The sequence below is a fragment of the Rattus rattus genome, chromosome 1 (assembly GCF_011064425.1).
Source record: "Rattus rattus isolate New Zealand chromosome 1, Rrattus_CSIRO_v1, whole genome shotgun sequence".
NCBI classification, from domain to species: Eukaryota; Metazoa; Chordata; class Mammalia; order Rodentia; family Muridae; genus Rattus; species Rattus rattus.
Genome location: NC_046154.1, coordinates 251,839,370 through 251,855,902, shown reverse-complemented (window position 1 = coordinate 251,855,902; position 16,533 = coordinate 251,839,370). Strand labels below are relative to the sequence as shown.

General features: G+C 49.0%; 1 protein-coding gene across 1 annotated transcript in view; it reads right to left on the bottom strand.

Moving 5' to 3' along the window:
* LOC116890156 (meiosis inhibitor protein 1) overlaps positions 1–16,533 on the bottom strand; it is a 35,373-nt gene that overhangs the window by 1,816 nt on the left and 17,024 nt on the right. Inside the window, exons 11-19 of the mRNA XM_032890889.1 lie at positions 16,242–16,517; positions 12,117–12,282; positions 9,778–9,882; positions 6,544–6,654; positions 6,120–6,283; positions 3,629–3,707; positions 3,271–3,446; positions 594–675; positions 84–190 (exon numbers count right to left, since the gene is read on the bottom strand). Of these exons, the coding sequence (XP_032746780.1) occupies positions 84–190; positions 594–675; positions 3,271–3,446; positions 3,629–3,707; positions 6,120–6,283; positions 6,544–6,654; positions 9,778–9,882; positions 12,117–12,282; positions 16,242–16,517 (1,266 nt within the window). The remainder of the gene's footprint in view (positions 1–83; positions 191–593; positions 676–3,270; positions 3,447–3,628; positions 3,708–6,119; positions 6,284–6,543; positions 6,655–9,777; positions 9,883–12,116; positions 12,283–16,241; positions 16,518–16,533) is intronic.

The following is a 16,533-nucleotide window of genomic DNA, read 5'->3' as shown; positions in this document are numbered from 1 at the left end:
TCTTTAACACCTTCATGGTTTGGATCACTTTAGCAACACCTGCTGACCTCTTACGGCCATAGAGCTATCCTTTCTGCACTTACCAAGGTCATAAGTCTCAGTATTTCAGGTCTGAGGAAGGCATTCTCTCCAGAATCCAAGAGAGTGAACAGCAAAAACCGATTCCAGGGCTGGGAGGCCACATGGAGTGCTGCAAGAAACACCAGTCCTCAGGTGTTAATGTGTACTTCCAGAGGAGTTTTTTCCTATTGGCTTAAAAAAACCAAAACAACAACAACAACAACAACAACAAAAAAAAAACACCAGAGAGGCTGGGTTCATGAGTTTCTTGCCTGGACTTCAGACCACCCAGATGGACTCCCAGGGAAAGTCTATCACATGACTTCATGGAAGTGGGCAGCTAGAAGGCCTGTTCCACTTAAGAGCACTGTGAATAGCAGAGGCCATTGGAACACTCTGACCCTCAGTGTCCACATCTGACAGTGGACATGGCAGTGTCCTTTGCAGTGTTGTCAGATCACTGGGACGGTAAGATAACGGGCTCACTCCCTCTAGTCTTGATCACGGGAAAACATGAGAATAGAGGTTTCTACCGACGTCTGGGCTCCTGGCGTGCAGGTAATCGAGCAAGGCTTCCAGACAGCCAATACAAGCTTGAGATAACAGAGGGTCTTTCTGGAAAAAACAAAACAGAATTAGGGTTAGGATTTTGTTTTTCTGAGACAGGTAGTCCAGGCTGGCCTCAAAGTCTAGGGTCGTCATCATCATCATCATCTGCACATACACACACACACAGACATTTAGTTTAACGAAGAAAAAGTTGTTTTCCACTTATTTAGGTTTCGGTCTTTCTGATATGGAGCATAGTCCTGAAGATAATATTAAAAGCTTCTTACATTCATCAGCCATGTACTGATCATAACGCTTATATTAAGTAACATGTTTTCTGAACCATATATTTTTATTTTTCTCGAAGCAGGTATTATATACCTGGCTGATGGACTGTGTGGATCAGGCTGGCCCCAAACTGTGGCAACCCTCCTGCCTCGGGTTCCCAAGTGCTAAGATTAGGGCTGGAGATATAGCTCAGTGGTAAAGTGCTTGCCTAGCATATACAGAGGCAAGACATTCAGAGAGGTCAGTGAGCCCCAAGCATATGCACTAGGTTCAACCCTCAGTATTAAAAAACAAACAAGGGCTGGAGAGATGGCTCAGTGGCTAAGAGCACCGACTGCTCTTCCAGAGATCCTGAGTTCAAATCCCAGCAACCACATGGTGGCTCACAACCATCTGTAATGGGATCTGATGCTCTCTTCTGGTGTGTCTGAAGACAGCTACAGTGTACTTACATATAATAAATAAATCTTAAAAAAAAAAAAAAAAAGAAATACTGATACGGGTGGATCTCAAAAATATTAAGCTAAATGAAAGAAACTGGAAATAAGTCCAAATGTTATGTAATTATGCGAAATTCTAGAAAAGATAGTTGTAGGGCATGTGGGACCTTGTTGCCAGACAGCATAAGAAATGGTAGGGCTGAAAGAGCAGGACTGAGTATGGCAGGAGCAGAGCCATTTCCTGCCTGCCTCTACCTGCACTGGAACATGCAACCATGACACCCACTGAGGACCATGGGCTGGGGCATGTAGCAAATACACCTGGGCTGGAAAAATGGCTCAGCGCTTAAGAGCTCTGACTGCTCTTCCAGAGGTCCTGAGTTCAAATCCCAGCAACCACATGGTGGCTCATAATCATCTGTAATGGGATCCGATGCCCTCTTCTGGTGCGTCTGAGGACAGCTACAGTGTACTCACAAATCTAAAAAAAAAAAAAAAAACTATCTGTAGTTCTTCTCCATGCTAATGAGGTGTCTAGATAGGCCTGAGCCTTCAGCCAATGAGCTTTCCTTCCCCGGTATTCCTTCCCGCAAAAGGTATTTATTTAATCCCTGTTCACCCCAAATAGTGTATGCATTGAAATTCGGGGGTTGTTGCTGTGTTCAGCACAAAGACCTAAGTTTAACGGACAAAGTTCACATAAAAAGCTAGTGTGGGAGTGTACTCTTACAAGCTCAAGGACAGGAGGTAGAGACAGGCAGCTCCTTGGGGCTCACCGACTAGCTAACCCACTCAGTGAGTACCAGGCCAGTGGGAGACCCTGTCTCAAAAACCAAAATGGAGTGCAAGGCGTGGTAGTACACATCTTTAGTCCCAGCGCTGGAGGCAAAGGCAGAGAGGCAGAGGCAGGTGGATCTCTGAGTTCCAAGCCAGCCTGGTCTACAGGGTAAGTTCCAGGACAGCCAGGGATACACAGAGAAACCCTGCCTTGAAAAAAACAAAACAAAACTTGGAGGTGGATATCACCTGAGGACATGGGGTGGTCTGCTTCCACACACGCAAATGTGGGCACACAGGGTTAGGGCTCCTACACACAGTCTCTCTCACATACACATTCACACTGTGGGCATACACACACACACACACACACACACACACACACACACACACACACACACCCCAGAGACAGAGAGAGAGGCAGAGAGGGGGAAGAATCTGATGATTTTGTCTAATCTGATTTTGTAAGTCCGGGTCTCACTAGTCTTGGCTGTCCTGAAAGTCACTGTGTAGACCAAGCTGACCTCGAACTCAGAGATCTGCCTGCGTGACTCTACGTCCTAAGTGCTGGCTCAGTCCTGATTCCTGCACTGGAGACAAGAGGCTCTTCAGAAATCCTCAGGAGCAGCGGTTGCCAACCTTCTTCATGCTGCACCCCTTTAATACAGGTCCTCATGCTACGAGGACACCCGACCACAACCTTGTTTCATTGCTACTTCATAACTACAAGTTTGCTACTGTTAGAAACTGTAATGCAAATGTTTGGCATGCAGCCCCTCAGAGGGGTCTCAACCCACAGGTTGAGAGCCAGTGCCTTAGACCTTCAGCGTCAGATTGGGCCTGCTGAGGTATCCAGCTTCATACACTGTGCACCAACTGATTCCAGCCTCTCCAGTATGGAGACAGGCACAGCTGTAATCTAACAGACTCCCTTTATGGTATATTCATTCCGTCTGTTCTGTCCCTTTAGAGATCTCCAGCAGAGTGATGGTGAACTCCTGGTCTCCTGCCGCCACCCGGCAAATGCCGGGATTTCAGCCTCGTGACACAAAGGCTGCTCTGACAGAAGCACTAGTCTCCTGAGAGGAAGCCCTCCCTTCTGTTGTCCTGAGAACAGGAGTTCCCACTGCCGGGGTCCAATCAGCAACAGCCTTACCTGTACCAGGAGGTTCTGGAGCCCAATCAACAGGGATAGCACTTGTGATGTTCCCAGTGGAGCTAGGACATCATCTTCAGGAGCTGACAGTGGTTGACCCCCTGAGGGTACCCAGGCCACCAAGGCAGAGGAAAAGCTTTGTTGCAAGGCCGTCCGCAGGAATCGTAGGATGGCAGCTGGAAACACAAGATTCCTGACACTAAGATCGTCCTCCTTCCCCATCTTCTACCCACACAGAAGCGATGCTGATAAGCAGTTATGGCCTTGAGGGGGTAGGGGTGGGGGTTGGGGGGTGGCTGGTCCTATCTCAGAATCCAGGGAAAGGCTTTTCTCTCCCACTGGGAAGTCCATACGGTACCTGACAGCAGTGCCGACTTTTTTGGAAAGCTGAGAGCCTTCAATACTTGGTTCAGTTCCACAGATAATGTCTGATGGACCTGGTGGAGAAGGGGAAAGGGCTCCATCTAATCAGTGTTCTGGGAGCGTGGGCACCCTGGCCCACTTCCCACTGCACCCTTACATGAAGTCAGGGAGGTGACACAGAGCCCTCAGAGCCGTACTGTCCTGCTTGAGGAGGGCAAGCAAGCCTGTACCCAGAGAACTGAGTCCTCTCTGAAGCTTCCTCGGCCTCACTGGGCTCAGTCTCTGGCTCTCCTCACCTAACTCAGAAGACCACGCGTCCCACAGGCCAAATCCAAATCTTCGCTCTAGTCAAGTGTGGTGCCTCATGCCTGTCACCCCCTTAAGAGAAGATTGTAAGTCTGAGACCAGCCTGAATTACTTAACGAATTGCTATATAACTAAGTAAAGAAATGCTGGCTCGTCAGGCAGTGGTGGCACACGCCTTTAGTGCCAGTGCTTGGAAGGCAGAGGCAGGTGGATCTCTGTGAGTTAGAGGCCAGTCTAGTCTACAAAGCAAGTTCCAGGACAATGAGGCCTACACAAAGAAACCCTGCCTCAAAAAAAGAAAGAAAGAGGACTGGAGAGATGGCTCAGTGGTTAAGAGCACTAACTGCTCTTCCAAGAGGTCCTGAGTTCAAATCCCAGCAACCACATGGTGGCTCACAACCATCTGTAATGATCTGATGCCCTCTTCTGGTGTGTCTGTAGACAGCGACAGTGTACTTATATAATAAATAAATCTTTAAAGAAAGGAAGAAAGGAAAAGAAAAAAGGAAGATGGATGGATGGATAGATGAATGGATGGATAGATGGATGAATGGATAGATGGATGCTGGCTCTGCTACTTGTCAGCTGAGTCTTGAGTAAGTCACTGGATCTCTCTCCACCTGCCTAGCTTTCATCCATGAAACAAAAGGGGTGCTTCTTACTTTCACTTCCTCTGGAGTTATTTTGGAGCCTGGTTTAGGAGCATTGTAAGTACATGCCTGGAGTCCACACTGAAGAGCTGGCAGGGGTGAGGGGCAGGTGCAAAGCCAGTCTGTTCTGCTCACCTCTACCAAGATCTGTCAGGGGCAGGAACTATTACCCTCTTGCTCATAGTCTAGTATAAAGAAATCCTTTGAGCATCCTAGACTGAATTGTAGCATCGGAGATGGGCAGGTCCTCAGCTGGGCAGACGCTGGCCATCAGGCACAGCCAAGAAGGAAGAAAGGTGAGGCAAGCTTCTACCAGCCTCGTCACCATGGACATGTGAGTGGCCCAAGCTCCTCTCAGAGAAAAACAGGGAAGGTTTCTGTTCCAAATCAAGCATGGAACTGTCACCCTAACTATAAAATCACATTTGCGAAGTAGGGGCAGAAGGATGAGGATTTAAAGGCCAGGATCGGCTCCTTAGCAAATCAGAGGCTGTCTGGGCCACATGACAGCCTGTCTCAGTAAAAATGAGAAAGGAAGAGACAGGCATGGTCAGACATGCCTGTGACCTACCATTCCAGTGGCAGAGGCAGGCAGAACTGTGAAGCAACCCAGTCTAATCTACACAGAAAGCTCCAGGGCTGCAAGAGGAACCCTGTCTCAATAAATAAATAAAAGACAGAACTCAACCCTAGGCAGCACCCTGCAGGGTCTTCCACACCACATAACTGCCATAGTTTGTCACCAACCTAATAGCCAGAACCAGTGTCCCTTCTACCTAACGGACTGTGTGGTCATTGCTGGCAGGGCTGACACTTGTGAGTGCCGCAGAAGCTCGGGGACGGTTTCTGTCCCTGAGCAGCAGCTAGTCTTGGGGAAGGGACGTTTGAACATGAAATAACCAAGAATGGAGCTCACAGAGGGCGTTGGATGGCAAGGTTCTACAGAAGGAAGCGAGGCTTCCTGCCTGTATGTCCGTCGCTGTCCTGTTCCCTGCACCCACCTCCAACAGTGACAAGGACAGCTAACTACATGTGGCACTTCCCATCTTGCCACTGGGCACTGCGAGGTCACAGCTGGCTCCTGCCTTCTTGTCTAAACTGATCTATTTGTTCAGCCAGCTTATCCCTAAATACATGTCCCACGTCCTAAAATTGTCCATTTGTATGCCCTTGCTCCTGCTATACTCTCCACCCAGAGCATCTTTGCCCACCACCTCGAGAAGTACAGCCTCACTTCAAGGATCTACTCAGAGAACGCATTCCCTGAGGGTAGGGCCTATACTATAGTCACTTTTATTTCTCTGTGCCAAGAATACAGTCTGACATATAGGTGGTCGCTGACATTTAAACCACGCTGTCAACAACCCCGACTCCCTTGCTTCTCTCTCACTATGTAGACAAGAAAACTGAGACCCAGAATAGGTAGACGTTTTGCCGAGGTCACACAGCTAATGTGCCACAGACCTGAGGATGGGAGGCCACTTCTTGCAGCTCCACCTCATGCCCCATAGACAGGCACTAGATACAAACCTGCAAATTGCCACTGTTCTGCTGGGCGGAGAAGGAGGCAGTGAGCAGCCAGGCAGAGCAGAGCAGTGCCGTCCTGGGGGAGGAGTCTGCCTCTGTCCAGGTGAGGGCCAGCATCTTCTCCAGAAGCTCAATCAAGGCTGTGTTGCTCAGCAGGACAGCAGCAGCTGCAGGCAGGAGAGGGGAGGGACGGCCATCTAGCTTAGTATCCCCATGGGGCTGAGTGCTGCAGGGCTTCGAGCATATAAATGCAAACACGTGGGCCATCCAGGGGACCTAAGGAGCCTCGCACATTGAAGAATGACAGAGAACTCTATCACCACCAACCACACACGAACTCCTAGATTTTTTTTTAAGAAGAAAACACCAAGGGCACCAAGAACCCCTGACACTGTCCTTTTCAGTGTCTCTGCCTGGGCCCCTGTACCTCTTTTCTGACTACTGGGTGTGGTCCGATGAAGACTCCAGTACAAGAAGTTGAAGGAGGGCTGCAGGATGTCCACATCTGCAGGGCTGCACTTCCCACACAGCTTGCTCACTGAAAGAAACAGAGCCCACAGGTAGCCTGTGGCACAGCACTCTACACATTAAGTGCTCTTATACAATGCGCAGATGCTGGCCCACAACTGGCTAACTTCAGGTGCCAGTCTCTGGGAGAGCATAAACATTATTCTACCTGCAATGGAAGGAAAGACAGTTGATGGTTTGTATATGCTCAGCCCAAGGAGTGGCACTATTGGAAGGTGTGGCCATGCTGGAGTGTGCATGGGCTTAAGACCCTCCTCCTAGCTGCCTGGAAGCCAGTATTCTGCTAGCAGCCCTCAGATGAAGATGTAGAACTCTCAGCTCCTCCTGCACCATGCCTATCTGGATGCTGCCATGTTCCCACCTTGATGATAATGGACTGAACCTCTGAACCTGTAAGCCAACCCCAGTTAAATGTTGTCCTTTATAAGACTTGCATTGATCATGGTGTCTGTTCACAGTAGTAAAACCCTAAGACAGTGACAAGAATGAAGTCGGAACAAGGTTGTATGCTCATAACTTCAGTCTGCACAAGTTACCTAAGCAACCCACGACCAAAGGGCATTGGACATGTGGTTATATGTTCTCTTGTGAAGGGAAGCCTCTCGTCGTGCATGTGTTAGCCTAGCACTGATCCTCATTCCCTAGGGCCACCCAGCGCCTTAAGTATCCTAGCAAAGGAGCACCTGCTGGACTCCCAAGGGAATTCTGGGATGCTGGACCGACAATGCCCTATCTTCAATACCCTCCCCTCCTCACCCCATCCTTCTTCCTCCCGTCCACACTTCCTGTTTTCTTTAAGACAAGGCGTCATGTATCTTGGACTAGTCTCGGATTCACCACTTTGCTGACAATGGTATGAACTCCGTTGATCTGCCTGCTTCTGCCTGCCAAGTGCTGGGATTCCAGGTGCCCACCACCATGCCAGCTGTCTTTCTTTAAAAAACAAAGTCGGGCTGGAGAGATAGCTCAGTGGTTAAGAGCACCGACTGCAATTCCAGAGGTCCTGAGTTCAAATCCCAGCAACCACATGGTGGCTCACAACCATCTGTAAAGAGATCTGATGCCCTCTTCTGGCGTGTCTGAAAACAGCTACAAGTGTACTTATATAATAAATAAATCTTTAAAAAACAAAAACAAAAACAAGAAAGTCTTGCTATGTAGTCCTAGTTGACCTTGAATTTACAGTCTTCCTGCCTCACCTCTAGAATTCTACGGTTACAGGCAGACACCGTTACATGCGGGGTGTTCTCTTTCTTGTGTCACTGCTTTCCTTCTAAGTCGACTCCTATTCAGCCACCAAAATTCAGATCTGGGCCTCTGGTGTTGTAGCCTTTCATGAGCTGCTTCTGCTGGGGCAGAACTCTTCCTCCTGTTCTTTCTCCTCATCCTCCTCCTTCTTCAGAGACAGGGTCTCTCTATGCAGTTGTGGCTGTCCTAGAACTCACTATGTAGATCAGACTGGTCTTGAACTCACAGAGATCCTCCTGCCTCTGCCTCCTAAGTGCTGGGATTCAAAGTATCCACCACCACGTCTGGTAAGGACTTTTCAATGATATCGTTACCTTTGAGTCATCCATATTCCTAATTCCTGTAAATGCACTGGCTGAGCTGGGATGAACTGCTCTGAACAGACACTTCCTTACATTCCCTCATGAAGGGGAATGGAACATTACAAACATTTACCAAAGATGCAGGGTAGAACACTTGCATGGTCTCTGCTAAAGGTGGTAAGAAATACGATTAAGCATCGGAAGATGGAGCATCCATGAAGAAATCCCGGGGTAGCCATCTTTCCCACAGGCAATCAATCCATACAGACACTGAATAGTAAGAAACGTCAGCTTTGTGGCTGCTGCCACCAGTGACGGGGCACACAGCTGAGGCTGCTCAGCGGGAGCCTGCCTCCTTAAGGGAGAAATTACGAAGTTTGAACCCTCCATGTTGGCCTCTGCCTTGGCAAGGGAAGTGGGTAAGAGGGAGGATGAGGTACAAAGATTTGGCTCAGGCCGGACATGATAACACGCACCTGTAATAACCAGTGTTCAAGGGGCTGAAGCAAAAACTATCCCGAGTTTGAAGCCATCATGGGTTATCTACCAAGATCTTGTCCTCTGTGTGTGTGTGTGTGTGTGTGTGTGTGTGTGTGTGTGTGTGTGTGTGTGTGTGTGTTTTGTGTGTGCATGCAGAGACAGACAGAGACAAAGACTCTGAAGTTCTGGGGTCACAGTATGAGCCACCACACACGGTCATCAAGACTGATTTTATCATGCAGAGACACGGGGTCTGGGGCTATCTTCCTTGTGAGTCCTTGGAGAAAGCCTCGGCCCTGGGCAGGAAATCCTGCCCTGCAGCCAGAACACCTGAACCCACAGTCACTGAAGATGATGTCATTCTTTTCAACTCATTTCAATTGTCCTCACAGTGTTCTTGTCGGTGCCGCCTGTGAACCGGTGGCTACATTCACAAGCAGTGAAATGTCCCAGTCAAGGTGATGGGTAAAAGAGACACTCAGTGGGTAAGAGCACACTTGCTGCTAACCTGAGTTCAGTCCCCAGGTCCCAGGGGAAGAATGTAACAAACTCCTGCGCACACACGCACACACACACACACACACACACACACACACACACACGTGCACACACACTAATAAAAAATGGTTTAGAAGAGGATTCCCAGAGAGCCGTGAACTGGCTGATCAGAGATCTGGGCAATGAAACAAGAAGACACCATGACCTGACACAGTCTGTATCCAGAAGGCCTTTGTGAGCCTAGCACTACAGATTGCCCAAATATATATTTAGATCTCAATCCTCCACGGAAGATGCTCCATTCTGAACTATGAGCTTAGCACAGGCAAGGTGGTTGCTCACACAGCTGTCCGCTAACACACAGGCCACTCTGACCTCACTAGAGCTTGTACCTATAACAGGGTACCGTTGTTGGGTTGTTTTGGGGTTTTGTTGGTTGGTTTGTTTGGGGGCTGGGTCTCTCAAGTATCCCTTCACAATGAGTAGAGGGCACTGAAAGACACCCCCAGGAGCAGGCTGACGTGGCTCACTCTTCGGAAGGAATGGACACCACCACACTCCGCCCCGGGCCCGTGGGCACAGTGTGTCTCAAGCAGCCACGGCACCTTGGTGAAGCAGCTTCATGGCCATGCTGTCCAGTTCTTGTTCCGACTCATTCCTCAGCTGCAGCAAGGAGAGGAGGTTCAGCAGCAGCGGCAGGTTCCCAGAGGCTGTGAAGCACAGGAAGGGGCTGCTCAGGGAACAAAGCTGAACCCACCACAGGCCAGACCCTCCCTGCCACAGACACCCCTAAGTGAGAGCATGTGACTCTATCTTGAAAGGAAACGTGATCTGGTAGCTTGCTGGGATTCAGCCCTGCTCCCTGACTTCCTCCTCTTCACAGGAGATGTAGTAGCTCAAACGCCGGATGGCATCTCTGGGCGGCCACCGGGATTCATCATTTCACTAAAGTACATTAAAAAGCACCCGAGACAAAGGTCCCCCAGCTAGTGAAAGGCAGGGTGCTATGCTCTGAATGTTTGGAAGCCCCCACATTCCTATGCTCAAATCCTAACCTCCAATAGGATTATAAGGATGTAGGGCCACTGGTAGTCGATTGGGTCATAAGACACAGTCACCATGAATAGCATTAGTACCCATAAAAGAGACTCCAAAGTCCTGGTCATTTGTCCTTTCTACTACAGGAGGATTACAAGATGTCTGAGCAGAGTCGAGTCTCACCTGCTGGTGACAACAATCCTGCTGGTCTCTGGACTCTGGATCTCCCAAGAACTGTGAGTAATATCCTACTGAGTCACCTAGTTTATGGTGTTCTGTTAAAACCACCAACTCGAACAACTCCAGAAGTTGTCTCACATTGTGGCCTTTCCAACGTAACTGCTCACTCAATCTTTGTTTTTGTTCTTTGAGCCAGGGTCTCTCTGTGTAGCCCTGGCTGTCCTACAACTTCCTCAATGGAACAAGCTGGCCTCAAACTCAGAGATAGGCCTGCCTCCGAGGCGTTGGGTGGGATTAACTGAGTGTGCCACTACCGTCTGGCTACAATTTATCTTTAAAAACAATTATTAGCTGGTAGGTGGTGGTGCAGGCCTTTCATCGCAGCACTTAGGAGGCAGAGGCACTCAGGTGAGTTCAAGGTCAGCCTGGTCTACAAGCGCTCCAGGATAGCCACAGCTACACAGAGAAAACCTGTTCTGAAAAACAAGCAAAACACCAACAACAAAGATAGATAGATAGATAGATAGATAGATAGACAGACAGACAGACAGACAGACAGACAGGGAATAGGTCTATGTAACCTTGGCTGTCCTGAAATTCACTATGTAGACCAGGCTGACTTCAGACTCATGGAGACATGGCTGCCTCAGTTTCTCCAGTGCTGCCACATCTGGCCTACAATATTAAATTTTTATTTGTTGTTATTATTGCTACGATTATTGTTGTTACTATTAGTGTGTGTGTGTGTGTGTGTGTGTGTGTGTGTGTGTGTGTGACTCAGGATGTGATAGCATACGTGTGGAGATCACAGGACATCTTCATGGAGTCAGTTCTCTCCTTCCACCTTTACATGGACTCCAGGAATCACACTCTGCTTGGTAAACCGTTCAGCAAGTGCTTTACCTGCTGAGCTGTCTCACTGGCCTAAATCTTACTGTGAACAGTTCTATCATCCAGATACATCTCGTTCTTCCCTAGAAACGAAGCACTTGGTTCCTTAAGACCACATTCTTCTTTCAGGACTGGACTTGGGAGCCAGGAACCTCTTGCCACTTGCCCTTGATGGCTCAGAAACGAATTTTTATAAAATCAGATTCTTAGCTGGGCAGTGGTGAAGCACACCTTTAATCCCAGCAGTCTGGCAGCAGAGGCAGGCAGATCGGAGTTCGAGGCCAGCCTGGTCAGAGCCAGGTGTTGGTGGTGCACACCTTTAACCCCAACACTCAGAAGACAGAGGCAGGTGGATGTCTATGAATTTGTAGCCAGCCTGGTCCATATGAGACCTTCCCTCAATTAACAAAAACAGAATCAGATTCTCAACGGAAAAAAAAAAAAAAAAAACCCAGCCTCTTTAAAAATAGCTAAAGACAAATCAGCCTCGATTTTGAGTTTCTTCACACTGAAAAGCTGGGGCCTTTTTTTTTTTTTTTTTTTCTGGGACTGCCAGCATATCCTGGATCTCACTGGGGATTCAACACATCACAGATCCACCCTACTCCCACAGCCCTGCTGGCTCCCCAGCCTCCCCCAGATTTCCACTTTCTTCCTCCCTCTGGGAGCTACCATTTTTGTGACAAACAGCTCTGAGCACATGCTGTGCTGGGTAGGGCCTGGCCTCATTATTCTTCTGTTGCAAAACCAGTTCTCTTTCTTACAGCATATGTCACCAAAATAAGTACTCTACACGTCTACTCCACATGTCAAGACCTGTCCAAGGCAGACTGACCTCCTGAGGGGGAGGCTCCGTACTCCACCAAGAGGCGCTGCAGGATGAGCAGGAAGTGGCCTCGGATGAGACCGCCCACTTCAATATCTTCATTCTCCCGAAGGAAGGCCCTCAGGACAATCAGAACCTTGCGGGCTGTGTCCACAGGACTGGAATAGACGAGGTCCTGAGAAGGGAAGGAAGCCAGAGCTGAGAGAGCACACAGCCAGGGACAGATAGACAATGTAGGAGACAGGGGTAGGGAAAGTACTTAGGACGATGGTTTCACAACAGCTGCGTGAATTCTCACTCACCACCTAATTCTGTAACAAAGGCTCTGGGGGAAACACTAATCCCCCAAATCCTGGAGAACAGTCCCATCCTATTACGTCAAGAAGCAAACAGAAGCTCAGGGACATTACATGATTGGCCAGAGGTCACATAAAGCCAGTAAGCGGTACCCAGGATGTGAATGTAGGTCTTTGCCTCTTTCTTGTAACTTAAAGTTTTAGGGTCAAGAAGAGGTTGTTTTTAGGACTGAGAACCTAAGAATCAAGAGAAGGGAACGCAGAGAACAGAGATGTCATAGGTCAGGGAAAGAATAGGCCGGGACAGATTCAGGACATGGGATGGGATGTGAGGACCAGGTCAGGCCCCTTCTCTGCCATGGCATCTGCCCCAAGCTGTGAAGGTCTCAGGTTCAGGAAACGGAAAAGGACATTTTCTTTTGTTTTGCTTTTGGAGTTATTTTAACAAGCTCGGATTGAAGGAAAAACAGGCAGATAGGGCACCAGTAGCCATCTCTGATAGCTCCTGGCACCTACCAGCTCAAACAGGCAGATGCCTTTGGACAGCGAATGTGTCAGGCCAGTTAGAATAGAGTGCTACGAATCCAAGGTCAACAAAGGCTCCCTCTGCAGAGGGAGACAGGACAGCAGGGCACTTTAGCCAAACAAGCCCTGATGTGCTGACCACTGCGCAGGCACAGGGAAAGGAGCACAGGGCTTGGCTTCGGAGAGCCAGTGACATTACGTCTTCCAGTTGGTGCTGCTCCAAGCTTTCACATGAGGAAACTAAAGCAGTTTGGTTAGTTGTCAAGAAAGTAGGAGAGAACCAGAAGTGGAAACATACGCTCAGGAGGAGGAGGTGGAGAACTTCATGTGTGTGAGGCCAGCCTGGGCTACAGATTAAATCCCAGGCTAGCCTAGTCTACAGAATAAGACGGTGCCTTACAGAGAATAACAGTCGTTGTAAATTCTACCACAGTGTGTGCTAGTGAAGGAGAGAGATGACTTTACCTCTGCCACCTCACAAAGACTCAAAGAACATCTCTGGGCAGACAAAGATCACAAACCGGAGGGCTAACAGAATCTAGATAATCTAGAAAATCTAGAAAATGTCAAAGATAGATGAGTCAGCACAAGCCTAAAATCTAGAACTCAGAAAATTGAGATGGTGAGTACAAAGTATAAGGACAGCCTGGGCTACATACTCAGCTCTGCCCCAGGGCAGCTCAGGATCAATACTGAGATCCTCTCTCAAAGAACAATAATATATAATTGGTGTGTGTGTGTGTGTGTGTGTGTGTGTGTGTGTGTGAGAATTGTGTGAGTGTGTGTGAGAGAGTGTGTGTGTTGTGTGAGTGTGTGTATGCGTGAGCGTGTGTGTGTGTGTGTGCCTAAATATGTGTGTGAGTGTATGTGTGTGAGAGAATGTATGTGTGTGAATGTGTGTGTTTGAGAGAGAGTGCGTGTGTGTGTGTGTGTGTGAGAGAGAATTGTGTGAGTGTGCGCGTGTGTGTGTATGAGAGAGAGAGAATTGTGTGAGTGTGTGTGTGTGTGAGAGAGAGAATTGTGTGAGTGTGTGTGTGTTGTGAGTGTGAGTGTGTGTGTGTATGCGTGAGCGTGTGTGTGTGAGTGTGTGCGTGAATATGTGTGTGAGTGTATGTGTGTGAGAGTGTGTGTGTGTGAGAGAGAGTGAGTGTGTGTGTGTGTGTGTGTGTGTGTATGTGTGTGTGTGTGTGTGCATTAGTTCAACTCTTACAGAGAGTAAAGATCAAGTCAATTTCTCTGTTATCCTTCACTGGCCCATCCTGCCCCATGGCCACACAATGGTTCCTCAGAAACCTGTGACTGTGGAAGGTCCAAAAGGAAAGGGGCTACTTTGTCAGCCACAGTAACCACTGCCTGCTGGTACGCGCCTCATCATTCGGGTGAGTAGGAAGGAGTTGGGCGGACCCACAGCCCACTGACTATTCAACTGCCCAAAGCTGTCGGACTCAGAACAGAGCATCCATGACATCCGTGCTTTTCAAAGCTAAACGGCTCACGCTTGTGAAAGGCCCCCCCGCTGATAAGAGTGAAATTAGCAGCTTTGTTTCCAGCTGCTAATTACCCATATCAAATCCAGAAATTGATCCCAGCACATATTTTTAGACTCGTTTCCCTCCTGGGGCTAACGGCTGGAAAGCAATGGTGGGAATTCTATGTGCGAACAGAAAACCAAGTTGTTCTTGCTGTTCTTTTCACCACGGATGTTTCCAGACTCTCATTTAGTCAAGCTCAGTAACTGGCCTCGAGTCCTGGCCATGATCCTATCACCTTGGGCAGTTCTATTAGCATCTTTGACGTGAGTTATGCTCTCCATTTTACCTGAAACTCAGACAGACCTCCATTTCCCATCTCTAGACAGCATGCAGCCCTGAGGGCAGCTCCTCCCTACTGAGGTCTGGGCAAAGAAGAGTTAAGACTGCTGTGCCTGATGCAACCCCCTCCAACCAGAAGCAGTGAGTGGGGAACACACTCAAGGCCAGGGCCTGAGCCAGTGGGGTGAGATGGGGTACCTCGTCACTTCCTTAGGACGCGGGATCTAAGGATCTAATCTTCGGAGAGTCACTTTCCCACTGGCCTGCTTCCTCGGAGTACTTATTTCCTTTGAAACTGGTGGTCCAGGGCAGCTTCCCACCTGCCCTAGTGGAAAGTGAGGTGGCAGTCTCCACCCGAACAAAGCCCATGGAGGGAACTGAGGGAAGAGATAATAAGCCGCCTCTTTTAAAGATTAATTGTAGATTCATAGGTTTCCCAATTGACAAACTCACATGCACTCCAAGCACGCGCTCTACCACTGAGTCACGCCTCCATTCCAGAGAGCTCCATGATAGGGTTCCCACATGCTAACTACATGGTCGGCAGTAGAAGACTGAGCTTAGGGTGGTCGGAAATGAAGCGGAGACTCGAGCCTACAGGTAGATGGCCACCAGAGCTGCGTTAGATGAACCGACCCCAGGAGAAATGCGCTGAGTGAAGACAGCCTTGTATAGAACTTTGCAGACCTGGCCAGGGGCAGGGAAATCAATAAGAGACTGAGGAGAGGCATCAAGAGAAGGATGAAAAGCAAGACCGCATCCTTTAAACCAAGAGCGTGTCACTAACGTGAAAGTGGACAGCCGTCAATATCAACAGGGCGCTCAAGGAGAATAGCGATGGGTACTCGTGAGTGGTAATTAGGCATAGAGACATCTTTGCTATCATAGTGATGGTGTCTTTTTTTTTTTTTTTTTTGTTCTTTTTTGGAGCTGGGGACCGAACCCAGGGCCTTGCGCTTCCTAGGTAAGCGCTCTACCGGGCTGAGCTAAATCCCCAGTCCCATAGTGATGGTGTCTTAAGGAGCTTCAGGGCCTGAAGCCAAAGGGTGGATGAATTAGTGACACGGAGGCGAAAAGTTTGAAGTACGCAATCAGATCTAAGAGTTGGGCTGTGCAAAGGAGGGAAATTAAAGTATAACGAGCAGGAGGCAGGGTTCACAAGCCCATAGGTAACGATGGAAGACCTAGAGCAACTTGGGAGTAGTTAGCAGGGCTTAGCTTACAAACAAAACAAAACAAAACACAAAACAAAACAACAAACAAACACTCTCTCCTAACACCCAGGCTGTGCCTAAACTCAGTATACAGCACAAGATGACCCTGAACTTTTCTCCTGCCTTCCATTTCCAAGTGCTAGGATGCCAGGTTGCATCATGTGCTCTTCTTATGCAGACTGGGATGAAGCCAGGGGCTTCCTGCAGGCTAGGCCAGCACTCCAGCAGCCAAGCTCCATCTGCCAAGGCCTCGAGTCTGTGAAAGCAGGAATGGCTGAGTGCACCTACCAGCAGAATGAGCAGGACGCTGGGCATGCTCCTGAGCATCTGGAACAGGGCTGCGAAGTTGGCGGGAAAGACGGTTCGCCCCGGAGACGAGTCATCATCCAGGTTCTCATAGCCGCTCTCTTCCCAAGAGAACCAAAGCTCCAGGACGCGGTGCCCAAACCTACCCATCAGCCCTGGGCACACCAGGAAGAGCCTGAGCAGGAGCGGGTGGTGAGTGTAGACCAGGCGCAGGTCTGAGGTGCCCTCTAGGCATTTTCTGATTGCACTGACCACGGCCTGGAGGTAACAGAGA